Consider the following 21,634-nt stretch of genomic DNA (forward strand, 5'->3'; position numbering starts at 1 on the left):
GAGGTCAGTGAAGCACGGCCACCACCGCCTTCACAGCAGGGAAACGCTCGCTGCTCATTCTGCGGGCTGATTTCCATGCTGCGTGTGTGTGTGTGTGTGTGTGTGTGTGTGTGTGTGTGTGTGTGCCCGTGTGTGTGTGTGTGTGTGTGTGTGTGTGTGTGTGCGCCCCGGTGTGTGTGTGTGTGAGTTTACACGCGTGCGCACATTTGAGTAAGTATGTGAGTGGGAGGACAGTAAGCTGTTTGATGAGAGGAATCTCCCCAGCTGGGCGTTTGAGGTGAGGGTCCGGCGTGTGTTTAACTCTGCCTGTTCTACTGCCCCCGCAGGACTGAGCTCTTTCTCCACCAGCTGCCTGAGGCCAACTCATTCGGCATCTCGCCACCGACCAAGGTAGCAGCACCCTGCTGACATCTCCACGTGCGGTCTGGAGGGATGAATGCCAGCTTAGTTTATGCATGTACCCTCCTGACCCATGTCATGAAAAAATGATCTTTGATTTAGTGTACTCTCTCTTTCTCTCTCTCTCTCTCTCTCTCAGGTGGAGGAGAGACAGAAGGCGTCAGTGGCCTTTGCAAAGCTGACTGTTGCCATGGAGACCCTGGGCTTCTCAGCCAATGAACAGCGCGCAATCTGGCATGTGCTGGCTGGGATATACCATCTGGGTGCGGCAGGGGCGTGCAAAGGTGAGGATGGACCTTGAATGTGGTACAGTCTGAGGTGCAGCAGCACGGATATAGGGTCTCTCTGCCCATCTCTCCACATGAGGAATGTATAACTTCGGCTTTCTTCCCTGCGTTTCAGAGGTTTGCATGAACACACCATTCAGAGAAAGCAGAAACGAGTAATTCAGGCAAAAACATTGAATTCCCTCATTTAAATAATGTTCTGCCAAATGAGTGTTTTGACTCAATAAATCATGCTCTTAAAAAGATTTTACAGGTATGAATGTCATACTCATTTTCTTCCTCTTACCTTACTTTCTACAAAACAGTCTCACAAAACAGAAATGACCTCATTCACATCACACAAAAAAGAATAGCTGATTTTTCACTTGAGTAATCTTACTGTAATTGGATAAAGACACTCTTCCTGTTCTGCACGATCCATTATATGGTGTTGTGCTGAGACTTTTACACAAGGAAGTGTAAAATACAGGGTTTTATATCACGCAATTTCATCTGTCAGTCTTTGGATCATTCTCTTTCAGTTATGTCGGGTCACGTCTGTTTCAGTCAGGGAATGAGAATGCACTAGTTGGTCACTAAGCTTGTGTGTCAGTCATGACGTCAGTCGATCCTTGTCCACACCATTCACAACATCAGTCAGTGCCTGTGTCAGTGTGTTAGTCAGTTATGAGGTCAGTCAGTGTTTCAGTCAGTCTGTGTCCCAGTCACTTTATCAACTGCTCTGTGAGCCCCAGTTTCTCTTACTGGAGCTGCTCTTCTTTCCCAGTGGGGCGTCGGCAGTTTGTGAGTTTTGAAAGCGCCAAGCTGGCGAGCACTGTGATTGGCTGTGAGGGGGAAGATCTTCACACTGCTGTCTTCAAGCACCACCTTCGGCAGTTACTGCAGAAGGCCACAGGGGGCATCAGAGAGCGGCATGCGCCAGAGGGCTCGGAGGAGGGTGAGATCATAGGCGTGTGAGAGGGAGGCTTGTGGGGGAGAGTTCTGGCTGTAAATGCCTAAACACAAGGAAATACACACAAACAGGGTGCTCTGCAAATGCAGTTTTTCTGCTGGATTAGAGTTTCCTCTGTAAATAATGCTGAATTGATATGCTTCAGTGTGTGGGTGGGGGGCGTGTTTGTGCATAAGTGTATTTTGCATGCATAAGTGGGTGTCTACATGTGTGTGCGTGTGTGTATTTAATCAAAGCAGGGTTCTGTGAATAGGCCTAGTTTCAAAGTGTGTGTGTGTGTGCATATATGTGAGTACGAGTACGTGTGTGTGTGTGTGCCTGCCTGTGTGTGTGTGTGTACATGTGTGTGTGTACAATACGAGTGTGCATATTTGTGTGTTTCAGTCTCTCAGTACAGTGCTCTGTTGCAGGCCCCAGGCTGAGTGCCTCACAGTGTGTGGATGGTATGGCCAGTGGCCTGTATGAAGAGCTCTTCACTGCCATCGTCTCTCTCATAAACAGGTACTCAGCCTTTCCACCGTGTCTCCTACAATGACACAATGAGAACTCTAATCTTTTGTACTGTATGAGAGAACTGATGAAGCTGTGAGATTCCGGTAAAACAGGTGTTTCATAAGAGCAAACCATTTCCAGGAGATTTCATTTCATTTACAATTGAGTTTAAAAATGGAATGTCTTTTTTCACATCTAATACCCTGGGCTAGAATAATCTGCCCAACCACTGTAATTATTGGTCCAGTTGAATTATCCCTAACATCGCATATTACCATTTGTGCCTTTGCCACTTTCACCACTGATACTGGGCTGACTATTATAGAACTGGCTCCCACCTACGCTGGGTTTCTCCTGAGATTTGTTTCCACTGTGGAATTTTTTTCGTTACTTCCCCTTGAGTTTTTTTTTTCCTCACTTGGCTGTTTTTGGTTGTTCTAGTTCGGTCTTTCCCATTTTCCTATTTTTCTTGTTTCCAATTTTCCCGTAAAGCCTTTTTGTGACAGTGTCTCTGTAAAAAGCCCTATACAAATAAAAATGAAATGGAAATCAACAGCAGGAGAATCTCGAAACTTCTGGGAGACTGTCTAACATTGTGCTTGAGGCCTTATTTAGATTTTTAAGCCTGGGCCTTTCCTTATGCTCTCCCCGTCTTCCCCGTCCTCCACAGGGGCCTGAGCTCCCAGCAGCTGACCCTGGCCTCTGTGATCATGGTGGATACTCCTGGCCTGCGCAGCCCCCGGCACGGAGGGGAGGAGAGGGCGGCCGGGTTCTCTGAGCTCTGCCACAACTACCTGCAGGAGAGGCTTCTGGAACACCACTACACACACACCTTCACACAGACGCTGGACCGCTACGCACTGGTACTCACACCCTGTCTAGGGTCTCACGCGTGCGCGCACACACACACACACCCACAACACACACACACACACACACACACTTTCACACAGACGCTGGACCACTATGCACTGGTGCTCACACCCTGTCTAGGGTCTCACACGCGTGCGCACACACCCACACACACACACACACACACACTTTCACACAGACGCTGGAGTGCTACGCACTGGTACTCACACCCTGTCTAGGGTCTCACACACGTGCGCACACACCCACACACACCCACACACACACTTTCACACAGACGCTGGACTGCTACGCACTGGTACTCACACCCTGTCTAGGGTCTCACACGCGTGCGCACACACCCACACACACACACACACACTTTCACACAGACGCTGGACCGCTACGCACTGGTACTCACACCCTGTCTAGGGTCTCACACGCGTGCGCACACACCCACACACACACACACACACACTTTCACACAGACGCTGGACCGCTACGCACTGGTACTCACACCCTGTCTAGGGTCTCACGCGTGCGCGCACACACACACACACATTCACACAGACGCTGGAGCGCTACACACTGGTGCTCACACCCTGTCTAGGGTCACTGCATGCTTGCACACATACAAGCGTGCACACACACACACGCACACATACATACACACAAACACGCACGCGCATGCTTGCATACATGTGCACGCACACACATGCACATACCGCATACAGCATGCACACATAGTCACATACATACACTGATCTAAGGCATACACTCTTGGTATTGTTGCAACTAATGCCACTGCGTACTGTACCCAAATGTACATGGGCATACACGTAAATGCACATGAACACTCTCGAAAGCTTGGCCAATACATGCAACTATTGCTGCCATGACTAAAGTCTCCATTCGCAAACATTGTGAAGCACCTCTTTGAGCATACGCAGATTGTTATGATATACAGTGCAGTACTAGATCTTAGTTTCACCTGAATAAACTGCACAGGGGGAAAACAGCAGGTTTGCCAAAAGCTTAAATTGAATTCAGACACGCACAGCCCCTATTTCTGCTCTTCTGAATATTTTGTTGACATGTAGACATAGTACTACAGCGGTGCTGACAGTTTTTGGCACGATGAAGGTCTCTTGCATAGTCACATTTTAGCCTTTTTATATTGTGGGCTCTCATTCAGCTCAAAGCATTTTCAAAAGGCCTGGTACTCATCCAAGTCCTTTCCCAGCTTCTAGCAGAAGGGATTAAACTATTTTGATTGTCTGTAAAAGTGGAAATTGCCCTTAGCATGCTCACTGAATCTAGAACAATAGCACTGAGCACTGCAATGTGAAATATACAAGGCTTTTACTGCTAACATAAAGAGTGTACCGTACTCATCATTTCTAATGCCTTTTTAATGGTACCGGGCAGTGGAAAGTGGAAAGGAGGGGGTTATTAAAGATGAAAAACAGTGTTATTTCTTTAGTGTTTTTATAGCTTTGAGTACGCTCTCACTCATTCTCCCTGCAAGCTACAAAGTTTTGCACTAGTGAGAATTGGGGGAGGATGGGGGGCTATTGCTTTTTTATTTGTATTGCTCAGGACCTAACTTTAACCCAGAGAGGTTCTTTCAGTGTATTTCTGTTGTAATGCGCTGTTATAGTGCGCATGATGCAAACTCACTCAGCCTGGACGTTGTCAGAACCCAACGCTGTCGGAAGACTGTTCTGAAGACGGCTATACTCCTGATTACGGTTTTACGGCATTTGTAGATTTATTCGTTTTGAGATGAAAATGCAGGCAGTACTATCAGTGATGTGGATGATGCGATCATTCTGCTCATTTCCAGGAGAAGGTCCCCGTGGATTTTGGGACTCCAGAAAGCAGCCCAGCTCAGGTTGTGTCTGCCATCGACCTACCAGCGCTCCAGGTAACCGGACCTTCCCGGAATGACTTCAGGCTAAGTAACATGCCCAGGCGTACAGCAGTAGTGTCTCACCTGGGAATTAAACCTGCAGCCTGTTACAAGCCCGGTTACCAGCCATTATACCAGACTGTACAATACCAGGGGCTGTTATAATCAGTTGAGTGTTTGGCTGTTTATTCCTGTAGGACCGAGCGTTGAGCTGATCACAGTGATTCAGAGATGGAGACTTGTAAATGATGTCATTTCAGTTGTTGCACTCATTCCCAATCCCTCGTTCAGGTGCGGGCGGCAGAGGGAGATCCCAGGGGTCTTCTGTGGGTGCTGGATGAAGAAATGGCCACACCCGGATCCACCGAAAACACTGTCCTTGAGAGGGTGTGTCAGTACTTTGGTGAAACAGGTGAGGGTGAATCAGTACTTTGGTGAAACAGATGAAGGTTTCAGTACTTTGGTGCATCAGTACTTGGGACAAGCAGGTGACAGTTTGTTAGTACTTTGGTGTGTCAGTACTTGAGATAAACAGGCGATGGTGTGTCAGTACTTACGTTAAACGGGTGTGGGTGCATCAGTACTGGAGATAAACAGTCGAAGATGTGTCAGTACTTGAGGAAGAACGATGAGCGAACGTCAGTAGTAGAGCAGCCCGTTTGGATATAGCTCCTGACCACCCCGCCCCCCCTCCCTCTGTTGCTCAGTCCGACAGTGTGAGCAGCCCCTGCAGTGTGAGATTGCCCACCACCTGGGTTCTGACCCGATCCGGTACGACCTGTCTGGCTGGTTCAGTCTGATCCAGCACAATCCATCTGCCCTCAATGCCTCTTCACTGCTTCAGAACTCAACCATGTAAGTGACTGTGTGTGTGTGTGTGTTTTTATCCCTCTAACTTCTTCCACTATCACATATTTGGATGAAGTTTTTTTACATTTGAAAGCGTGTGAGTAATTTGTCATTCTTTTCCCACTGCATCATTAATTCTCTGCATCTCTTACTCACGCTCTCTCTCTCTCTCTTTCTCGCTCTCTCTTTCTCTCAGTGGAGTGGTAAAGGCCCTCTTCGGGCCCCGGGCCTCAGTGCCCCCTCTGTGCCGAGGCCTCGGGGGGATTGAGGGGGGGTCTCAGCGGTCGCTGGAGAGGAGTGGCACCGTCAGGAAGACCTTCAGCGGGGGGCTGGCAGCCATCAGGAGGCACTCCCTGTGCATCTCTGTCAAACTGCAGGCGGTGAGAATAAAGCACACATTCACTCCACTCCCTCTCCCATACGCATTTACCTGCATATGTACATTATCATTTCCCCACATGTACTGTACACATTTACACACATATATATACATTTAACCATATATACACATTTACAAACATATATTCTTTACCCACATAAAGTCTATACTACAAACATTTATACATTTACCCCACATATGCACATTTCCCCCAAATGGACACATTCACCCCACATATGCACATTTACCCATGTATACACATTTACCCCACATTCATTTACCCCACATGTACGCTATTACCCAGATACACTCACATCAACCTGAAGGTGGTGATGTTCCCACGCTCATTTCCACTCCCCACACACATTTAACCTTACCCGATACACACATTTCCTCACATCCAACTCACGCATTTAAAAAGCCAATTAGCAACGGAGCAGAACATAATTGAAATATAACTGACACAGCAGCAATAAAGAACATCCAGGAAGCGAATGATGGCGAATGAGAAGCGGCCACGCGGGCGCGATGAATGCGAGGCGGCGGTACTGATGCTTCATCTCTCTCTCCCTCCGTGAAGGACGCGCTGATAAACCTCATCCGCCGCGCCAGGCCTGTGTTCCTGCAGTGCGCGAGCGCCAAGACGGACGGCGGGGGGCTCGACGTCCCCTCGCTCCGCGCTCAGCTGGGCTCCGCCCACATCCGTCGCCAGCGTACCGCACAGGTGAGGCGGGTTCGCGCCCGGCGGCGCCGTCGGCAGGGTGCAGGCCGCCGCGGGTCGGCGCGGGTGCAGGGCCGGTCGGCGGCCCGGTCGGCACGGGTGCAGGGCCGCTCGGCGGCGCGGTCGGCGCGGGTGCAGGGCCGGTCGGCGCGGATGCAGGGCCGGCCGGTGGGCTACTGTGAGGGTGTGTTAGTCACAGAGCCCCAACCTGCCGTGTGACTCAGACCAGCTGCTCAGCGGCTCCTCTGTGAGTCAGTTGTGTGCACTGGCCGACGTGTGTGTGTGTGTGCGTGTGTGTGTTCCACTGACTCAAGTGTGCATTCATCTGCACTGTATGTTCCTGGTTGCCCCAGTGATCTGACGAAAGCAATTGCCTAAATAGGCAAAGTCACATTTATTTTAGTTGCAGTACATCTCTCTCTACCTCTTGCTCTCTTATTTGCATGACAAGAGGATTTGTAACACTCATAGCACTCTTGTAAACAGAAGCTAAATAATGAACAAACGAAATGCTACGCAATGATAACAACCCTACATGCATGATGAAAAACAGAATGCAAAACAAAACAAAAACTGAACAGAGGATGTTTCAGAAATTTTTCAGTTGTGTCACATTTAAGTTACACATTCTCTTAAAACACAACAGGCTAAAACACATAGAGAAGGCAATATTGACATTTCAGTCTTTTTGGCCAACAGTATTTTTCTTGTTATTTTCAGTATTATAAGCACATTGAGCCCAGTTCATCTTTTTAATGATAAATATTAATTTTCACCAATATTCAGAACAAAATTGGTTTCATATGGTATTGGGTATGATATGATACGATGCAATAATACTTAACTGCCTGATTAAATAGAAATATATTTTGCATCATTAAGCAGCAAAGATTTACATAGTTACAAACATGAAAGACAGATCAGACGTCCGCAAAAAACATACAGATATTGCATCCTCATGAATATTTCATGATTAACCCCTCAAAAATATATCACAATGTTGGACCTCACATTCAACATTTGAATGGATTCTGGGACAGAAGAGTGCTGGAATCTTCTGTGTCTGTGCTGTGGGACTCCCTGATGACATGAGCTGAATCTCTGAATGTTACACATGGGAGGTGTTACTGGCAATATTATCTGTCAATCTCACCATTCTCTTATTGTGCTCCTTTTGAAATATCTGTCCTTGTGACTCCCCCACAAGCTTAGAATGTACTTTAAGAAGTCTGAATAGCTTTGGTTTGAGTCGTTCTGGGAGTCTATTGTGCCAGGCAGTGACTCCATAATTCAGTGTGCTCTGAAATGTGGAGCTGAAAGGCACTGTCAGAATGTGCCTGCTTGCTCCAAAGGATCTTAATCTACAAAGGAAATGGATGCTGTGCTTTTGTACGTATATACTGCAGTAAGTATGTGTGGCCGAAGATAGAGTGGAGTCTACAGAAACTCTCAGATATCTATAGGATGATACCTGCTTAATTGTCTCATTGTGAATTAGTACTGGAGAGGGGTATTTATCTTGTGAAAGGCCAAACATTGTTTCCTCTGTCTTTTTTGCGTTAACAATTAAAAAGTTCTTAACACACCTGTCAATGAGCTCAGCAACTTTGTGTTTGGGCTTGGCTGAACCTTCGATCAGCATGGTGTCATTTGAGTACATAATCATGAAATGGTTTGGTGTTGAAGTGATACAGTCATTTGTGTTCAGGGTAAAGAGTAGCGATGAACTGAAGTAGTTGGGTACCCTGCAGACAGAAGGGCTAATGTTAACCCTAACCCTCAGTCTTCTGTTAATAAAAAAATGTACCCTGCTAGTGAATCAGATATGGATTGACCTTGAATTGTTTCATCTTTAACCATTGAATAACATATTGTGTTAAACGCTGATGAAAGGTCTAGACAGAGAATCCTTGCATACTGTATGTGGGTTGCTGTCTGTCTAGGTGTGTATCAACAAAATGAAGGACTGTGACAATCTCATCTTCAGCACTGCAACCTGGTCTGCATGCAAATTCATATGGGTCCAGGTCACTGACCATAGACCTGGGGAGATGTTTAATTGAAAATTATCCATGGAGGATCTGCAGTCGTGTTTCAGAATTTTGCTGATATCTAAAGAATGTGTAATGAGGCCGGCATGTGCTACAGATTCCCCGTGAAGTCACTACATCATTATTTCTCCCTCTATCTCTCTCTCTCTCTCTCTCTCTCTCTCTCTATCTCTCTCTCTCTCTCTCTCTCTCTCTCTCCCCTCCCTCTGTCAGGCTATCCTGATCACATGTCTCTCAGTGATTTCCGCTGCCGTTTCCAGGCCCTGTCGCCACCGGTTATGAAGCGATACGGCTCTGTCTTCATCACCCCAGACGAGAGGAAGGTGAGCCCCTCCACCAACAGACACACACACGCGCGCGCGCGCACTTACACATGCACGCACGCACATCGTCCTCTCATGCATGCCGGTACACAGACACACGTGCACACATGCAGGCGTGCGTGCACGCGTGTGTTCTTGAGTCTCTGTGTCCTCACTCACCCGATTGCGGTTCACAGTGCACCTCCTTCTGTTGCCTCCTTTTGAGCAGCAGGTGGCAGACTGCCTGTCTGTGCAAGCAGCCTTATGATTATTTGGGGAGATCATTATGGCCAGGATGCATTACTGAATGCTATTGTGTTGCTTGTCAAGTTATTTATTTTAAAGACTTTTGACCAACAGTTATGCATAGACTAATTTATATCTTTCTTTATCTATCACTAAAAAGAAGCTTTGGGAGCAAAGGCAGAGATGCTGCTAGGAAATGGAAACAATATCTGTGACAGAAACGGGATATTGAGATCTGGTATTCGCTCGTGTTTGTGTGCTAGCTTGTTTTGGTTTTCTTTTGCTTGGTCAGGCTGCTGTTGCCACTCTTTATAGGATATTATTTATTTTTTACTGTTGCTGTTTTACTGTGTCACTTTCGTTGCTGGTAGTTGCGCGCCAGAATTTTTCTTTCTTGCTTTATGCTCGCTGTTGTTGTTGTTGTTGTTTGATCATTGCCGGCCTGGACGTGTCTAGTCTTGTAATTTAGCTATGGTGGTTGTATATTGCTTAAATTGTTCCTCTGTTTTATAATACAAAATTGCTCCCCCCCCCCCCTCTTGTTCGTTCTCAGGCAGTGGAAGAGCTGTTGATCGAGCTGGACCTGGATAAGAAAAGCATTGTTCTTGGAGTGAGCAGGGTAAGACTGGCCAGCGAGTGAAATAATGAGCTTCAGTCACTGACTGACTGTACTGAAGTACTGACTGGTCAGTAACAGCCACTCTGACAACGACGGATGCTCCACAGCTGACTGTTACCGCTTTGATGCTTTGTCCTGCTTGAACCGGTTCACACCATGAAAAGTGCTCACTGTGTCACCCAGTCACTCTGGATAAGTTGTGTGTGAAACTGACAGTGACCCCTCTGATTCTGCCTGGCTGAAATACATAAAGCCACTGACACACAGAACGGAGTTATCTGAGGCTCTTTTACGCAGTAACTCCGTGAGTCACCGAGAGTATAGAATTCACTGAGTGAGCCCCTGTGTCAGTGAAGTTCAGTGACACATTGCGACTCACTGAATCACTGGTGACCTAAGACGGAGAGCAATAATTGCATTGCGACGCACTGAGTCCGCCCTCTCCCCGCGCCTCCCTGCCTGTCCCACAGGTGTTTATGAAGCGAGGCATCCTGCGCTACCTGGAGCAGCAGAGGGACCAGCTGGTGAGCGGTTGGCTGGTTCTGCTGCAGGCCGCCTGCCTGGGGCATCTGGCCAGGCAGAGATACCGCCGCATGAAGGTGAGAATCTGCCCAGGCTGTGCTGCAGCCACGCTTCAGCTGTGTCCAGCCCGTTACTTTCCAGAAACCTAAACTGGCTTTTAGCTGTTTCTGATAATTCCGTTACTGGCGTAATGGGCAACTGTGCCACTACGATGGCATATTGGTGTGATGCATGATGGGAAGGAGGCCACGCAGGCGTGATGCCCAGGTGTTTGCCGGTTCACCCAGGTGCAGCAAATGGCCCTCAGCTGTATTCAAAGGAACGTGCGAACTCTCGGTGCTGTGAGGAAATGGAGCTGGTGGAGACTCCTGTGCAAAGTGCGCCCCCTGCTGGACGTCAACATCGATGACCAGAAGTTCCGTGCAAAGGAGGTGTGGATTGCGCCATTAATGCTCAGTGGATTTACATGAGATTTCTGCTAAGCACAGGAGTTACTCCATGACTCCCATTTATAAACTTTCAAAGCTGAACAGTTGTAAGGCATGGACATAAAAGGTATGATTAGCAATAGCACTGATGCTACTCTATGTCTGGGGTTCTAGGATGAGATTTGTGCTTTGAGGCGACGGCTAGAGAAGTCTGAGAAGGACAGGAGTGAGCTCAGACAGAGCGCGGATAGCCTGGAGACGAAGGTACCACCTGAACACACCGAGTTCAGTTTAACACAAACATGGGTCAAATGCGCTTACCCTAGTTAGAGGGTGAAACATAGGAGCGTTATTCATTATTCTCTCCGCTCTTGAATGTCTTTTTCAATTCATTTTTGTGTATTTTCCTGTCTCTATATCAAAGAGCACCAGACAGGAAGAGCCAAAATGGTCATGTGACATTCTGTACAATTTGGTGTGTTTCGTGGGTGTTTACAGATTTCTGGCTTTCTTTCCCATCTGCTGTCTCTCATCCTCTTCCTCCCTCTGTGTGTGTGTGTGTGTGTGTGTGTGTGTGTGTGTGCATGCAGGTGACAGCGCTGTCCTCTGATCTCAGTGATGAGAGGTTCAGAGGGGAGGCAGTGAGCCAGGCGCTGGACACAGAGCGAGCAGAGAGGCTTCGTCTCAGCAAGGAGAACAAGGAGCTACAGGTGCTGCTCTCTCACACTGACATACTGACACATGCTCACACACACTCACACTCATACTGTACACACTCACACATGCACACATACACTCGCACACATACTGTACACACTCACACATGCACACATGTACACACACACACATACACTCGCACACATACTGTACACACTCAAACATGCGAACATATACACACACATTCACCCGTACACATACTGTAAACTCACACATGCACACATACACACTCACATACACATACACATGTATATACACGCAAATACACACACACGCATAGACACTCACATGTATTCACATACACGCACTCACAAACACACTCACACTCACAACATACACACTCACACACATACACACTCATATACACACTCACAGACACTCACACACATACACACTCACCTATTTATTTCATCAAATTGCACAGCAGGATCTCTGTTCTATCAAATTTTCTGGAAAATTAGATTTTTCCTGATATCTGTATCAAGACATCATCATGTCTTCAGATCATATCATGGTTCCTGTGATTCCGACTAAGGCCAAAATAGAAAATGGATAACAATCTTTCACATGTAAAAAATCAGAATCTGGTGTGGTTGACCAAAACTTTTACAATTTAAAACTTTTAAATTGAATCACCTGAATTCCCCTCTCTGTGCATCCAGGGACGGCTGGACCAGTGTAAGATCACTATCGACAGTCTGGAGAAACAGCTGGAGGAAGAGAAACAGCAGGCCAAAAGCAAGGAGTCGAAGGGGGCAGTGGGGACAGGTAACAGTGTGACACACGGCTGTGATACACAGACATGACGATGCACAGATCCAATCTCATCATATCTGCACAACACACTGACCCAGCTCAGTGTCTTCACGGATACTTAGGACAGGCACAGTACAGCACAATGACCCTGCCTGGTCTGTTTACAGCTACACAGTACACACGCAGTAGAACACAGTCCGATATTTTGCATAACTGTGCCATACGGACACAGTAGAGTACAAAGTCAGAGATTTCTCACAGATGTGCAGCACAGATGCATTAGACCACAATTAGAGTCCGAGCACAGTCGTAAGGACCCCTCTTAACCTGCCCCCCCCCCGTGCTCAGAGAGTGAGACGCAGCTGCAGCTGGAATGTGCGCAGACCGAGGTGGAGTTCCTGCGGCGCAGGCTGCGGCAGAGCGAGGAGCGGCAGGAGGCCGACAGGGAGGCCCGGGCGCAGCTGGAAAGCAAGGTGCGTTCCGACCCTGGCCGCCCGCTCTTCCTGTCCACGTTTTCACCGATGGCTGCTCCTGTAGACTGCCCTCTGTAGTTTACTGATCACCTCTCCTCAATCACACATGCAGTGGCAGCCTTGGGAACTTGGGTCTTCTCTGGGAACCGTCAAAAGTATTCTTCACAAACATTACGGCTGCTTTGCTTCTGAACTGCGGCATTACGGCTTCCCGGAAGGGCTTGTGTTTCCCAGCTCTTCCCACTGCAGCTGAAGCAGAGGCGGAGGCTGTGTGGGGCGCGAGCACACTGCCTCACAGAGACTGCAGGTGTTCTCTGAGGCCTCTTTGTCTCCCCCATGGGGCAGGTGATGGAGCTGCAGTCTCAGCTGGAGCAGTCCAAGCGGAGCGTGATTGAACTGAAGCGGCATTGTCGACGGGTGACCTCTGACCTCCAGGATGCTCGCGTTTTGACGGACAGCTTACAGAACCGTGCCCATGACCTGGACAGGAAGCAGAGGAGGTCTGTTCTAGCAGATTCTGTCTCTGTCTTTGTGTCTCACTAGCTAGCATCTAGCATTCTTGACAAAGTTCTTTGACAAAGTTAATGTGTGCATACATGTTGTGTGTGTGTGTGTGTGTGTGTGTGCGCGTCCCACACAGGTTTGACAGTGAGCTGACCCAGGCTCTGGAGGAGGCTGATAATGAGCGGGAGCTTAAGGAGAAGGTGATCCAGGAGAGCACAGTGCTGAGCGGGAAGCTGCTAACCCTACAGCACAGCCTGCAGGTACAGGCCATAAGTCACGGCTAATGCTACAGCACAACCTGAACATACAGACACAGTAGGCCCATAGACCCTAAACTGTGTATTAGCACTACAGTGCTGCCTGCAGGTACAGACCCAGTACAGACCCTGCACTGTGTGCTAACACTAAAGCACAGCCTGCAGGTACAGACCCAGTACAGACCGTGCACTGTGTGCTAACACTAAAGCACAGCCTGCAGGTACAGACCCAGTACAGACCGTGCACTGTGTGCTAACACTAAAGCACAGCCTGCCGGTATAGCCCCAGTATAAGGTTGCCAGATGCCTGGGTTTAGACCTAAATATCTGGTTTTCACATTTTTTTTGTACAGGTCCAGTTTTTGATCCCAACTGGACAATGTAATATCGGGTCTGAGTAATTGATGAAACAAATCTACCATTAGCTTATAATGAATTCACGTCGCACCAAACCCCCGGTCCGCCATTGGTTCTGGCAGCCCCCCACCTCATTTGCAATTCAGCTTCCTGCTGTACTTGTTGTCTGGTTTTGACTAATTCTAAATCTGGCAACTCTAACCCAGTACAGACACTGTGTGCTAAAACTAAAGCACAGCCTGCAGGTACAGACCCAGTACAGACTCTTCACTGTGTGCTAACACTAAAGCACAGCCTGCAGGTACAGACCCAGTACAGACCCAGTACAGACCGTGCACTGTGTGCTAACACTAAAGCACAGCCTGCAGGTACAGACCCAGTACAGACCCAGTACAGACCCAGTACCTGCTGTCTCCGTCTCCCCAGGAGAGCCAGGCGGAGGTGAGGCGCCTCCAGCAGCAGAAGGAGGAGCTGTGCGCCCAGATCAGAGACCTGACTGTACCCATGGGGCTCAGCACGGACTCCCTGCCCGCCCTCAAGCAGCAGCTGAGGGAGCTGGAAAGCCAGGAGAAAGAGCGCAACCAGGAGATCAGCCAGCTCACCAGCAAGATACAGCAGCAGCAGCAGGTCGGTCCACAAAACACTGATCATCATGCACTGAGTAAACACTGACGCTGGTACACTGACAAAACACTGATCATCATACACTGAGAAAACACTGACACTGGTACACTGAGAAAACACTGATCATCATACACTGAGAAAACACTGATCATCATACACTGTGTGAGCACTGACACTGGTACACTGACAAAACACCGATCATCATACACTGAGTGAGCACTGACAATGCTACACTGACAAAACACTGATCATCATACACTGAATAAACAGTGACACTGGTACACTGACAAAACACCGATCATCATACACTGAGTGAGCACTGACAATGCTACACTGATCATCATACACTGAATAAACAGTGACACTGGTACACTGACAAAACACTGATCATCATTCACTGAGAAAACACTGGTCACCAAACACCAACAAAACACTGATTATCATTCACTGACAAAACAATGACACTGGTACACAGATATAACACTGTTCCTTGTACACTGATTAGACACTGATTATTATGCACTGACAAAACAATGACGCTGGTACACTAGCAAAATGCTGGTACACTGATGACACACCATACCAACGTATTAAGAAAGCAATAATGCTGTGATGCACTAAATCTCTCTCTGTTGTTTTCACATTCATTTTCTTTTTCTCCTTTCCTTATCTCACTACCGCTCTATCCTCCAGATGCATCTGCGCTTCGAGATGGAAATGGAGAGAATGAAACAAATCCATCAGAAGGAGCTGGAGGACAAAGAGGAGGAGCTGGAAGACGTTCAGAAAGCTTCACAAAGACGGGTAAATTCTGGAAGGGAGGGGGGCAGGGGGTGGAACCTAAGAGCTGCAGGGGTAGGCTGAGTGATGGAGGGAGGATTTAGAGAAACAGAGGGAGGTGGGGGTTGAAATGGTAGGAGAGAGGAGCGACATCAGACAGATAAAGAGGCAAAGGAGAGGAAAAGGGATCCATGTCACATTGAGAGAGGGAGAAAGACAAGGCTGCTAGTAGCTACTAGGGAGAGCCTCTCTGTGCTTGCTTGATGCAAACCAGTGCGCACATTCTGCTGTGATCAGCCCCATATCTGCAGTTCCTGAAATCATCTGGCGAGCCTGTCCCATTCACTAAGTCAATCCACATCTGATAATGATCAGTTGGACAGATTCTTTGTAAATCAGAACTACAAGATTGTGGCCGTTATAGGTAGTCTTGAATCCATACGCTCAGTCTCTCAGAGCATCCAGATAACCTGACATTTTTCCTGGTCTAGGATGTCTGTAATCCGATTGGTGTCAGAAGAATTCTGATAGTGATTAGCACATGCACACGCTGTATACCACATTGGAGTATGAAAATGGTCAGCCTCATTGTTATGGCTGCCCTGTAGCTATCTTAGGTTTCTGTTAGCTCTCTACAGCTCATTGTTATGGCTGCTCAGTAGCTATCTCAGCTCTGCATTAGCTCTCTGCAGCTGAGGAAGTTCTGCTGTCTGTGTGTCTGTGCAGCTGAGGCAGCTGGAGATGCAGCTGGAGCAGGAGTACGAGGAGAAGCAGATGGTTGTCCATGAGAAGCATGACCTGGAAGGACTTATCGCCACACTGTGTGACCAGGTAACATAACACCTGGAGCAGGACTTGGCTCACCTTGTGCCCAGGGTCTGAATCAGCATCCTAACTACTCCATACTCAAAATATGTACTGTCTACTGAGCATACTCTATACTGATTAGTGCTTACATTTTATTACATGATGAGCAGTATGCAAAAAATATCCTCCATACTGTTTTCCTACCATAGACGTAAGACATTCTGACCTTGCATGGTGGTGCTCTCAAGTCGTTGTTGTAGTTGAAAGAAAGGAAAAAACTTTAAGTAAGTTTCGGTATGTGATTTTGGAAGCAGCCTTAGAGAAAATTTTGCCTTCTTAACTTTCTCATCAACTGTACTAAATTATACTCAATAGTAGGCAAGTGCGCTGAGTCAGACATGGCCCAGGAATAAAACATAGCAGAGTGTCGCACACCTTGTGACCAGGAAGTATAAAACAAGACATGTCACGTGATGAGATGATGACATGTAAGGTGCGGCATGCTGCATAAGTTTATCTTGTCCAACCTCACAAGATAAACTTCAATCAATTTCAATGCATTTCACCAACATAAATGAGGAGGTACCAAGGCTTCACGTGGTGGAAAATAAAGGCATCACACTGAACTAATGGTGGCAAATGAAGACATAACATTGAACTAATGAACACACGGTGACCCTGAGCCAGAATTGTCAGTCTGCTGTACTTTTCTGTTGGCGGTTGCTTGACAGCACAGAGTTGTACAGTGAAGTGCGACTGAGTGAGGCCTGTCTTGGTGACGCATTGTCTGTTCTGAGACAGTACATGTCGTGAGAGCTGCCAGGCACCCTTTCCTCAGACAGTCAGAAAGATTATCTTTTGTTTGACTGATGGCATGAGTCACAAGATGGAGAATTCAGAAAATCTCACACAAGAAACTCAGAGCAAGTTCACGGCTCGCCACAGTGCGGAAGAGGCAGTTATATAACTTCCACGATGTCACTGCGTCTTTTCCATCATTAGCTGTTACTGTTACTCAGACTGGTTTATGCAGCCCCTGCATGTTTAAAAAGTGGTGCTCTTCCCTATAAAAAATAATGATCTATCAATTTCCCTCCTACTAATTACCCTGTGGATCCTGAATGGCGGGAGTGATAGGTGGAACTCTGTCGATCCAACACCATGACGATGCAACCGTATTTAGAAAAGGGCTTTTTTCCTCTAAGCCCCCAAGTGTCAGGATGCTGTATCAGCACAAGCTGCCCAAGCTCAAGGCTGAAGGGACCCTATGGCATGGGAAAGGCCTTGTGGTGCAGCCCAGCCCTGCTGAGAGCGGCTGTTTTGTGTGCTGTGTTGCCTGCAACAGCTAGCTTTGAGGCCCCACTGACTGACTCACTCATTCATTCACTCAGTCACACCTTCCCTCATGCACTCACTTACTCACTCACTCACTCACTCATTTCCTCACTTGCTCCCCCTCTTTCTTTCCCTCATTCCCTCCTTTCCCTCTCTCTCCCTTCCACTCTCCTTCCCTTCTTCCCTCATTCCCTCATTCACTCCTCATCCATCCCTCCCTCCCTCCCTCCCTCCCCGGTGCAGGTGGGCCATCGTGATTTCGACGTGGAGAAGCGTCTGCGGCGGGACCTGAAGCGCACTCACGCCCTGCTGAGCGACGCCCAGCTGCTGCTGTCCACCGTGGACAGCCCCGGCCAGGGCCAGCCGCCGGGCGGCAGGGAGCAGATGGAGAGGCTGCACTTCCAGGTGCGCTACCGCCCCCTGCTGCTGCCCCTGGTGTGTCTGCCTGCCCCTCGCTCTCTCCCTCTCTTCGCCCTCAGACCGTCCGCTTTCTCTCTCTTTTCCCTGCCAGCTGGAGGAGAGCGAGGCGCGGCGGGCAGAGGCGGAGAGCGTGCAGAAGACCCTCGCCATGGAGCTGGAGAACGCCCAGCTGGAGCTGGAGAGCATCTGCAAGCACAAGAGCCTGGTGAGAGCGGCGGGGGCCAGAGAGAGCGCTGGGGAGAGAGTAAGGGGCCAGAGAGAGGATGGGGGAGGGCCAAAGAGAAAAAAACAGGGGAATAGATGGAAAAGAGCAGCTACTCAAAGGGTGCTAAGGATGTAGTGGATGGGGTCTGTGGACCCAGTGAAGGAGAACTGTAGACCCAGTGAAGGGGGCCTGCAGACCCAGGGGATTGGGCACTCAGCTCCATGGTTCCCTCTCCCAGGTGGATGAGCAGCTGTCTCAGCTGCAGCATGAGAGGGTGGACCTGCTGAAGAGGCTGGAGGAGGATCAGGAGGACCTCAATGAGCTGATGAAGAAACACAAAGCCCTTATCGCCCAGGTACCTGCGTGTGTGAGTGTGTGTGTGTGTGTGTGTGCGTGCATGTGTGTACCTGAGTGGGCACAGAAGACATAGTATTTTATTGTTTATTGCTGCCATAAATTGTTAGTTGTATTTTCTACTGTTTTTATTTTGTGATATTGTGTGTATGTGGCATTATCAATATTTTTTGTTTGGTGTCCCACAAAAAAAAAGAATTTGAACTAAGATCTTTCTGCAGTCTGTAGTCTCATCGCTTGCTCCTCCCTCCTTTTCTCCCTCTGTTGCTCCTCTCCCTTCTTCACCCTCTCTGGCTCCTCCCCTCTCTTCTAGTCTCTTGCTGTCACCTATCACTTTAGTCTTTGTATGTTTTGTCCTCCCTGGTCTGTAGAGTGTATTTGGGTTATTAATAATAATAATAATAATAATAATAATAATATTTATGTTATCGATAAAGCACTTTTTATATAAATTATTATTATTATTATTATTATTATTATTATTATGTTTATTATTATTATTATTATTATTATTATTATTATTATTATTATTATTATCAGTGTAAATGTACATTTCTTAACCCCAGTCCTCCAGTGACATCTCTCAGATCCGGGAGTTGCAGACGGAGCTGGAGGAGGCTAAGAAACAGAAGCAGAGCCTGCAGGAGGAGGTAAGACTGGGGAGGTGCAGGCACATCACCGGAGCTGCGTGTTCACAGGGCTGGAGCAGGCCTGAAGCCAAGGCCAGTGCACATGTTCTTTTGTCTAAAAAGGCGTTAAACATGGTTTTTACATGGAAGGAGAATGCATACATTGCACGGATGGTTTTCTCTTGTTGTTGGGCCATAATAGCCCAAATAGAAATATTATACAGTATGTGAAGACTTCAAGAGGATCCGATTGAGTGCAATGTAAAACTGTTAGTGCTGCCATCTGCTGGTTGAAAGTGGCCACACTACCTCTCACTTCGCACAAAATCCACTCTTCTCAAAATTTTGCATTCTTTATCCATCCCTCTCTTCTTACCTCTCTACTCCTTGCTCTTTTACATTGCTCTATATTTTCCCTTCTCCTTCTCCTTCTGTCTCTCTCTCTCTCTCTCTCTCTCTCTCTCTCTTTCTCTCCCTCTATCTCTCTCTTTCTCTCCCTCTATCTCTCTCCAGCTGCAGCAGAGTGTGACCAGGCTGCAGTTCCTGGAATCGTCCACTGTGGCACGCAGCATCGTGAGCAAGCAGGAAGCCCGGGTCTGCGACCTGGAGAACAAGCTGGAGTTCCAGAGGGGGCAGATCAAGAGGTTTGAGGTCAGAACCTGACCTTTCCCTCTCTGTGTCCCTCGCTTTTTGATCTGGGTGTGTGTGTATGTGTGTGTGTGTGTGTGTGCGCGCGCGCATGTGTGTGTGTGTGCGTGTGCGTTCTTACATGCGTATGTACATGTGCGGCAGGCTCTCCTTAATGAACAGTAATAATAGGAGCGTTATTCTTAGCCAGCTTTTTGCAGAGCAGGCGAAACAAAATAATTGCTTTCCCATGCGTCCATCCCCATGTTAAAGTTCACAGAGATCAATAAAGAGAGAGATCCACAGATTCCAGTATGGCCCAGTGTGCGGATATTTTCCTCAGTGTGGGATCTCAGCCAGACTACGCTGACTGAGACCGGCAGACCCACAGGAGTGTAACAGGCCGCAGTGTCACCCAGGGAGGGAGGGTTTCAGCCCCTGGGCTTTTAATCAATTCATTGCCCACCAGCACCTCCATCTGGTGGACGAGCAGCCTGCGGTCTGCGCGGTTCAGCTGGCGGCCCGCAGGACTGGCAGCTGGCAGAAGGCGCTTCGGTGGAGAGCGCCTGGTCGTCCGCGCTGTCCCAGATCCATAGGGAGGGCTGCAGGCAATGAGGCAGATGGACTAGTAATGCTACTGGACATTTCCAGATTTGAAGAAAATTCAAGTGTGCGCAGTTTGAAGCGAAAGCGCGCAGGGCGTTTTCTCGTACCAGCTGAAAGATTTGTATGTTGGGGCACGCCCACCTGATGCATATTAATGAGCAGTGCAGAGAGAAAAATGACTCCGGCTCCACCTGTGCCAAGCTTCTGTTTTGCAGGCTTCGCCTGAGTGGCAGGTCATTCCTCTTGCACATTGAGCGATGAGAACTGTGGCGGCGGCTTTCTCCGCGGTTCAGAGCGGAGTTTCCCGCAAAAAATAAAAGGATTAGCCGGGAGGAGATCCGTCTCTGTCAGCGGCCCAGCTTTGCCCACGCAGACGCCCGCCCGCCACCGTATTGCACCTGTCTGTCTGCGTGGGGAGGTGACCCCTCTTTCTGCCCCCCCCCCCCCAGGTTCTGGTGCTGAGGCTTCGGGACAGCGTGGTTCGGATGGGGGAGGAGCTGGAGCAGGCGGCCCAGGCGGAGGCTCGGGAAAGGGAGAACGCGCGCTACTACCAGCAGAGGCTGGCCGACATGCGGCTGGAGGTGGAGGACCTGACCCAGCGGGAGCAGGACAGCAGCCGCCGGCGCATGGAGCTGGTGAGAGCCACCGGGAACTCTGCATGGCATAGCTCCTGCTGCAGGGGGGACATAATGCACCGCAGCACCAGCTAGAGCCGGGACATGATCCACTGTGACAGCTGGAGAGGGAAATAATATACCGTCACACCAGGTGGAGTTGGGACATAATATACTGTGACACCAACTGGAAGTCACGGTAATTGGCTGTAACACCAATTTGAAATGAGGAAGGCATAATATACTGACACACAGTCTGGAGCGAGGGGCATATTACTTTGTAAGACCTATAGGAGGGGTGAACTAAATTTACTACAACTGGGGCCACAATATGCTGTAACAGCCACTGGGGGTTGGGGGTAATATTGAAACACTGGTTGATCGGGGCCCATAATGGTAACAAAGAGAATTAATAATGACAAGATATTCCACGGGAAGTCTTCCACTATCCTGTGAAATCTGTGCACTGCATACTTTAATGCACGGCCTCAGCTACCAGCTACCAAAGATTCTGCAGCGCTGTGCCTCCATGAACCATATTGATGGTTGGAAGTAAATTGG

General features: G+C 48.4%; 1 protein-coding gene across 1 annotated transcript in view; it reads left to right on the forward strand.

The window, feature by feature from the left end:
• LOC135239225 (unconventional myosin-XVIIIb-like) overlaps positions 1 to 21,634 on the forward strand; it is a 53,353-nt gene that overhangs the window by 20,217 nt on the left and 11,502 nt on the right. The window contains exons 10-40 of the mRNA XM_064307741.1: positions 1 to 3; positions 327 to 390; positions 539 to 683; positions 1,453 to 1,623; positions 2,049 to 2,139; positions 2,801 to 2,993; positions 4,826 to 4,906; positions 5,183 to 5,303; positions 5,599 to 5,746; positions 5,937 to 6,120; positions 6,700 to 6,823; positions 7,042 to 7,068; positions 9,105 to 9,214; positions 9,993 to 10,058; positions 10,529 to 10,657; positions 10,868 to 11,011; positions 11,183 to 11,272; positions 11,599 to 11,718; positions 12,388 to 12,493; positions 12,830 to 12,954; positions 13,300 to 13,454; positions 13,595 to 13,718; positions 14,499 to 14,699; positions 15,390 to 15,500; positions 16,203 to 16,307; positions 17,862 to 18,023; positions 18,130 to 18,243; positions 18,482 to 18,598; positions 19,164 to 19,247; positions 19,740 to 19,877; positions 20,909 to 21,094. The exon at positions 1 to 3 is cut by the window's left edge and continues 98 nt beyond it. Of these exons, the coding sequence (XP_064163811.1) occupies positions 1 to 3; positions 327 to 390; positions 539 to 683; positions 1,453 to 1,623; positions 2,049 to 2,139; positions 2,801 to 2,993; positions 4,826 to 4,906; positions 5,183 to 5,303; positions 5,599 to 5,746; positions 5,937 to 6,120; positions 6,700 to 6,823; positions 7,042 to 7,068; positions 9,105 to 9,214; positions 9,993 to 10,058; positions 10,529 to 10,657; positions 10,868 to 11,011; positions 11,183 to 11,272; positions 11,599 to 11,718; positions 12,388 to 12,493; positions 12,830 to 12,954; positions 13,300 to 13,454; positions 13,595 to 13,718; positions 14,499 to 14,699; positions 15,390 to 15,500; positions 16,203 to 16,307; positions 17,862 to 18,023; positions 18,130 to 18,243; positions 18,482 to 18,598; positions 19,164 to 19,247; positions 19,740 to 19,877; positions 20,909 to 21,094 (3,739 nt within the window). The remainder of the gene's footprint in view (positions 4 to 326; positions 391 to 538; positions 684 to 1,452; positions 1,624 to 2,048; positions 2,140 to 2,800; positions 2,994 to 4,825; positions 4,907 to 5,182; positions 5,304 to 5,598; positions 5,747 to 5,936; positions 6,121 to 6,699; positions 6,824 to 7,041; positions 7,069 to 9,104; positions 9,215 to 9,992; positions 10,059 to 10,528; positions 10,658 to 10,867; positions 11,012 to 11,182; positions 11,273 to 11,598; positions 11,719 to 12,387; positions 12,494 to 12,829; positions 12,955 to 13,299; positions 13,455 to 13,594; positions 13,719 to 14,498; positions 14,700 to 15,389; positions 15,501 to 16,202; positions 16,308 to 17,861; positions 18,024 to 18,129; positions 18,244 to 18,481; positions 18,599 to 19,163; positions 19,248 to 19,739; positions 19,878 to 20,908; positions 21,095 to 21,634) is intronic.

This window comes from Anguilla rostrata, chromosome 14, assembly GCF_018555375.3.
Source record: "Anguilla rostrata isolate EN2019 chromosome 14, ASM1855537v3, whole genome shotgun sequence".
Lineage (NCBI taxonomy): Eukaryota > Metazoa > Chordata > Actinopteri > Anguilliformes > Anguillidae > Anguilla > Anguilla rostrata.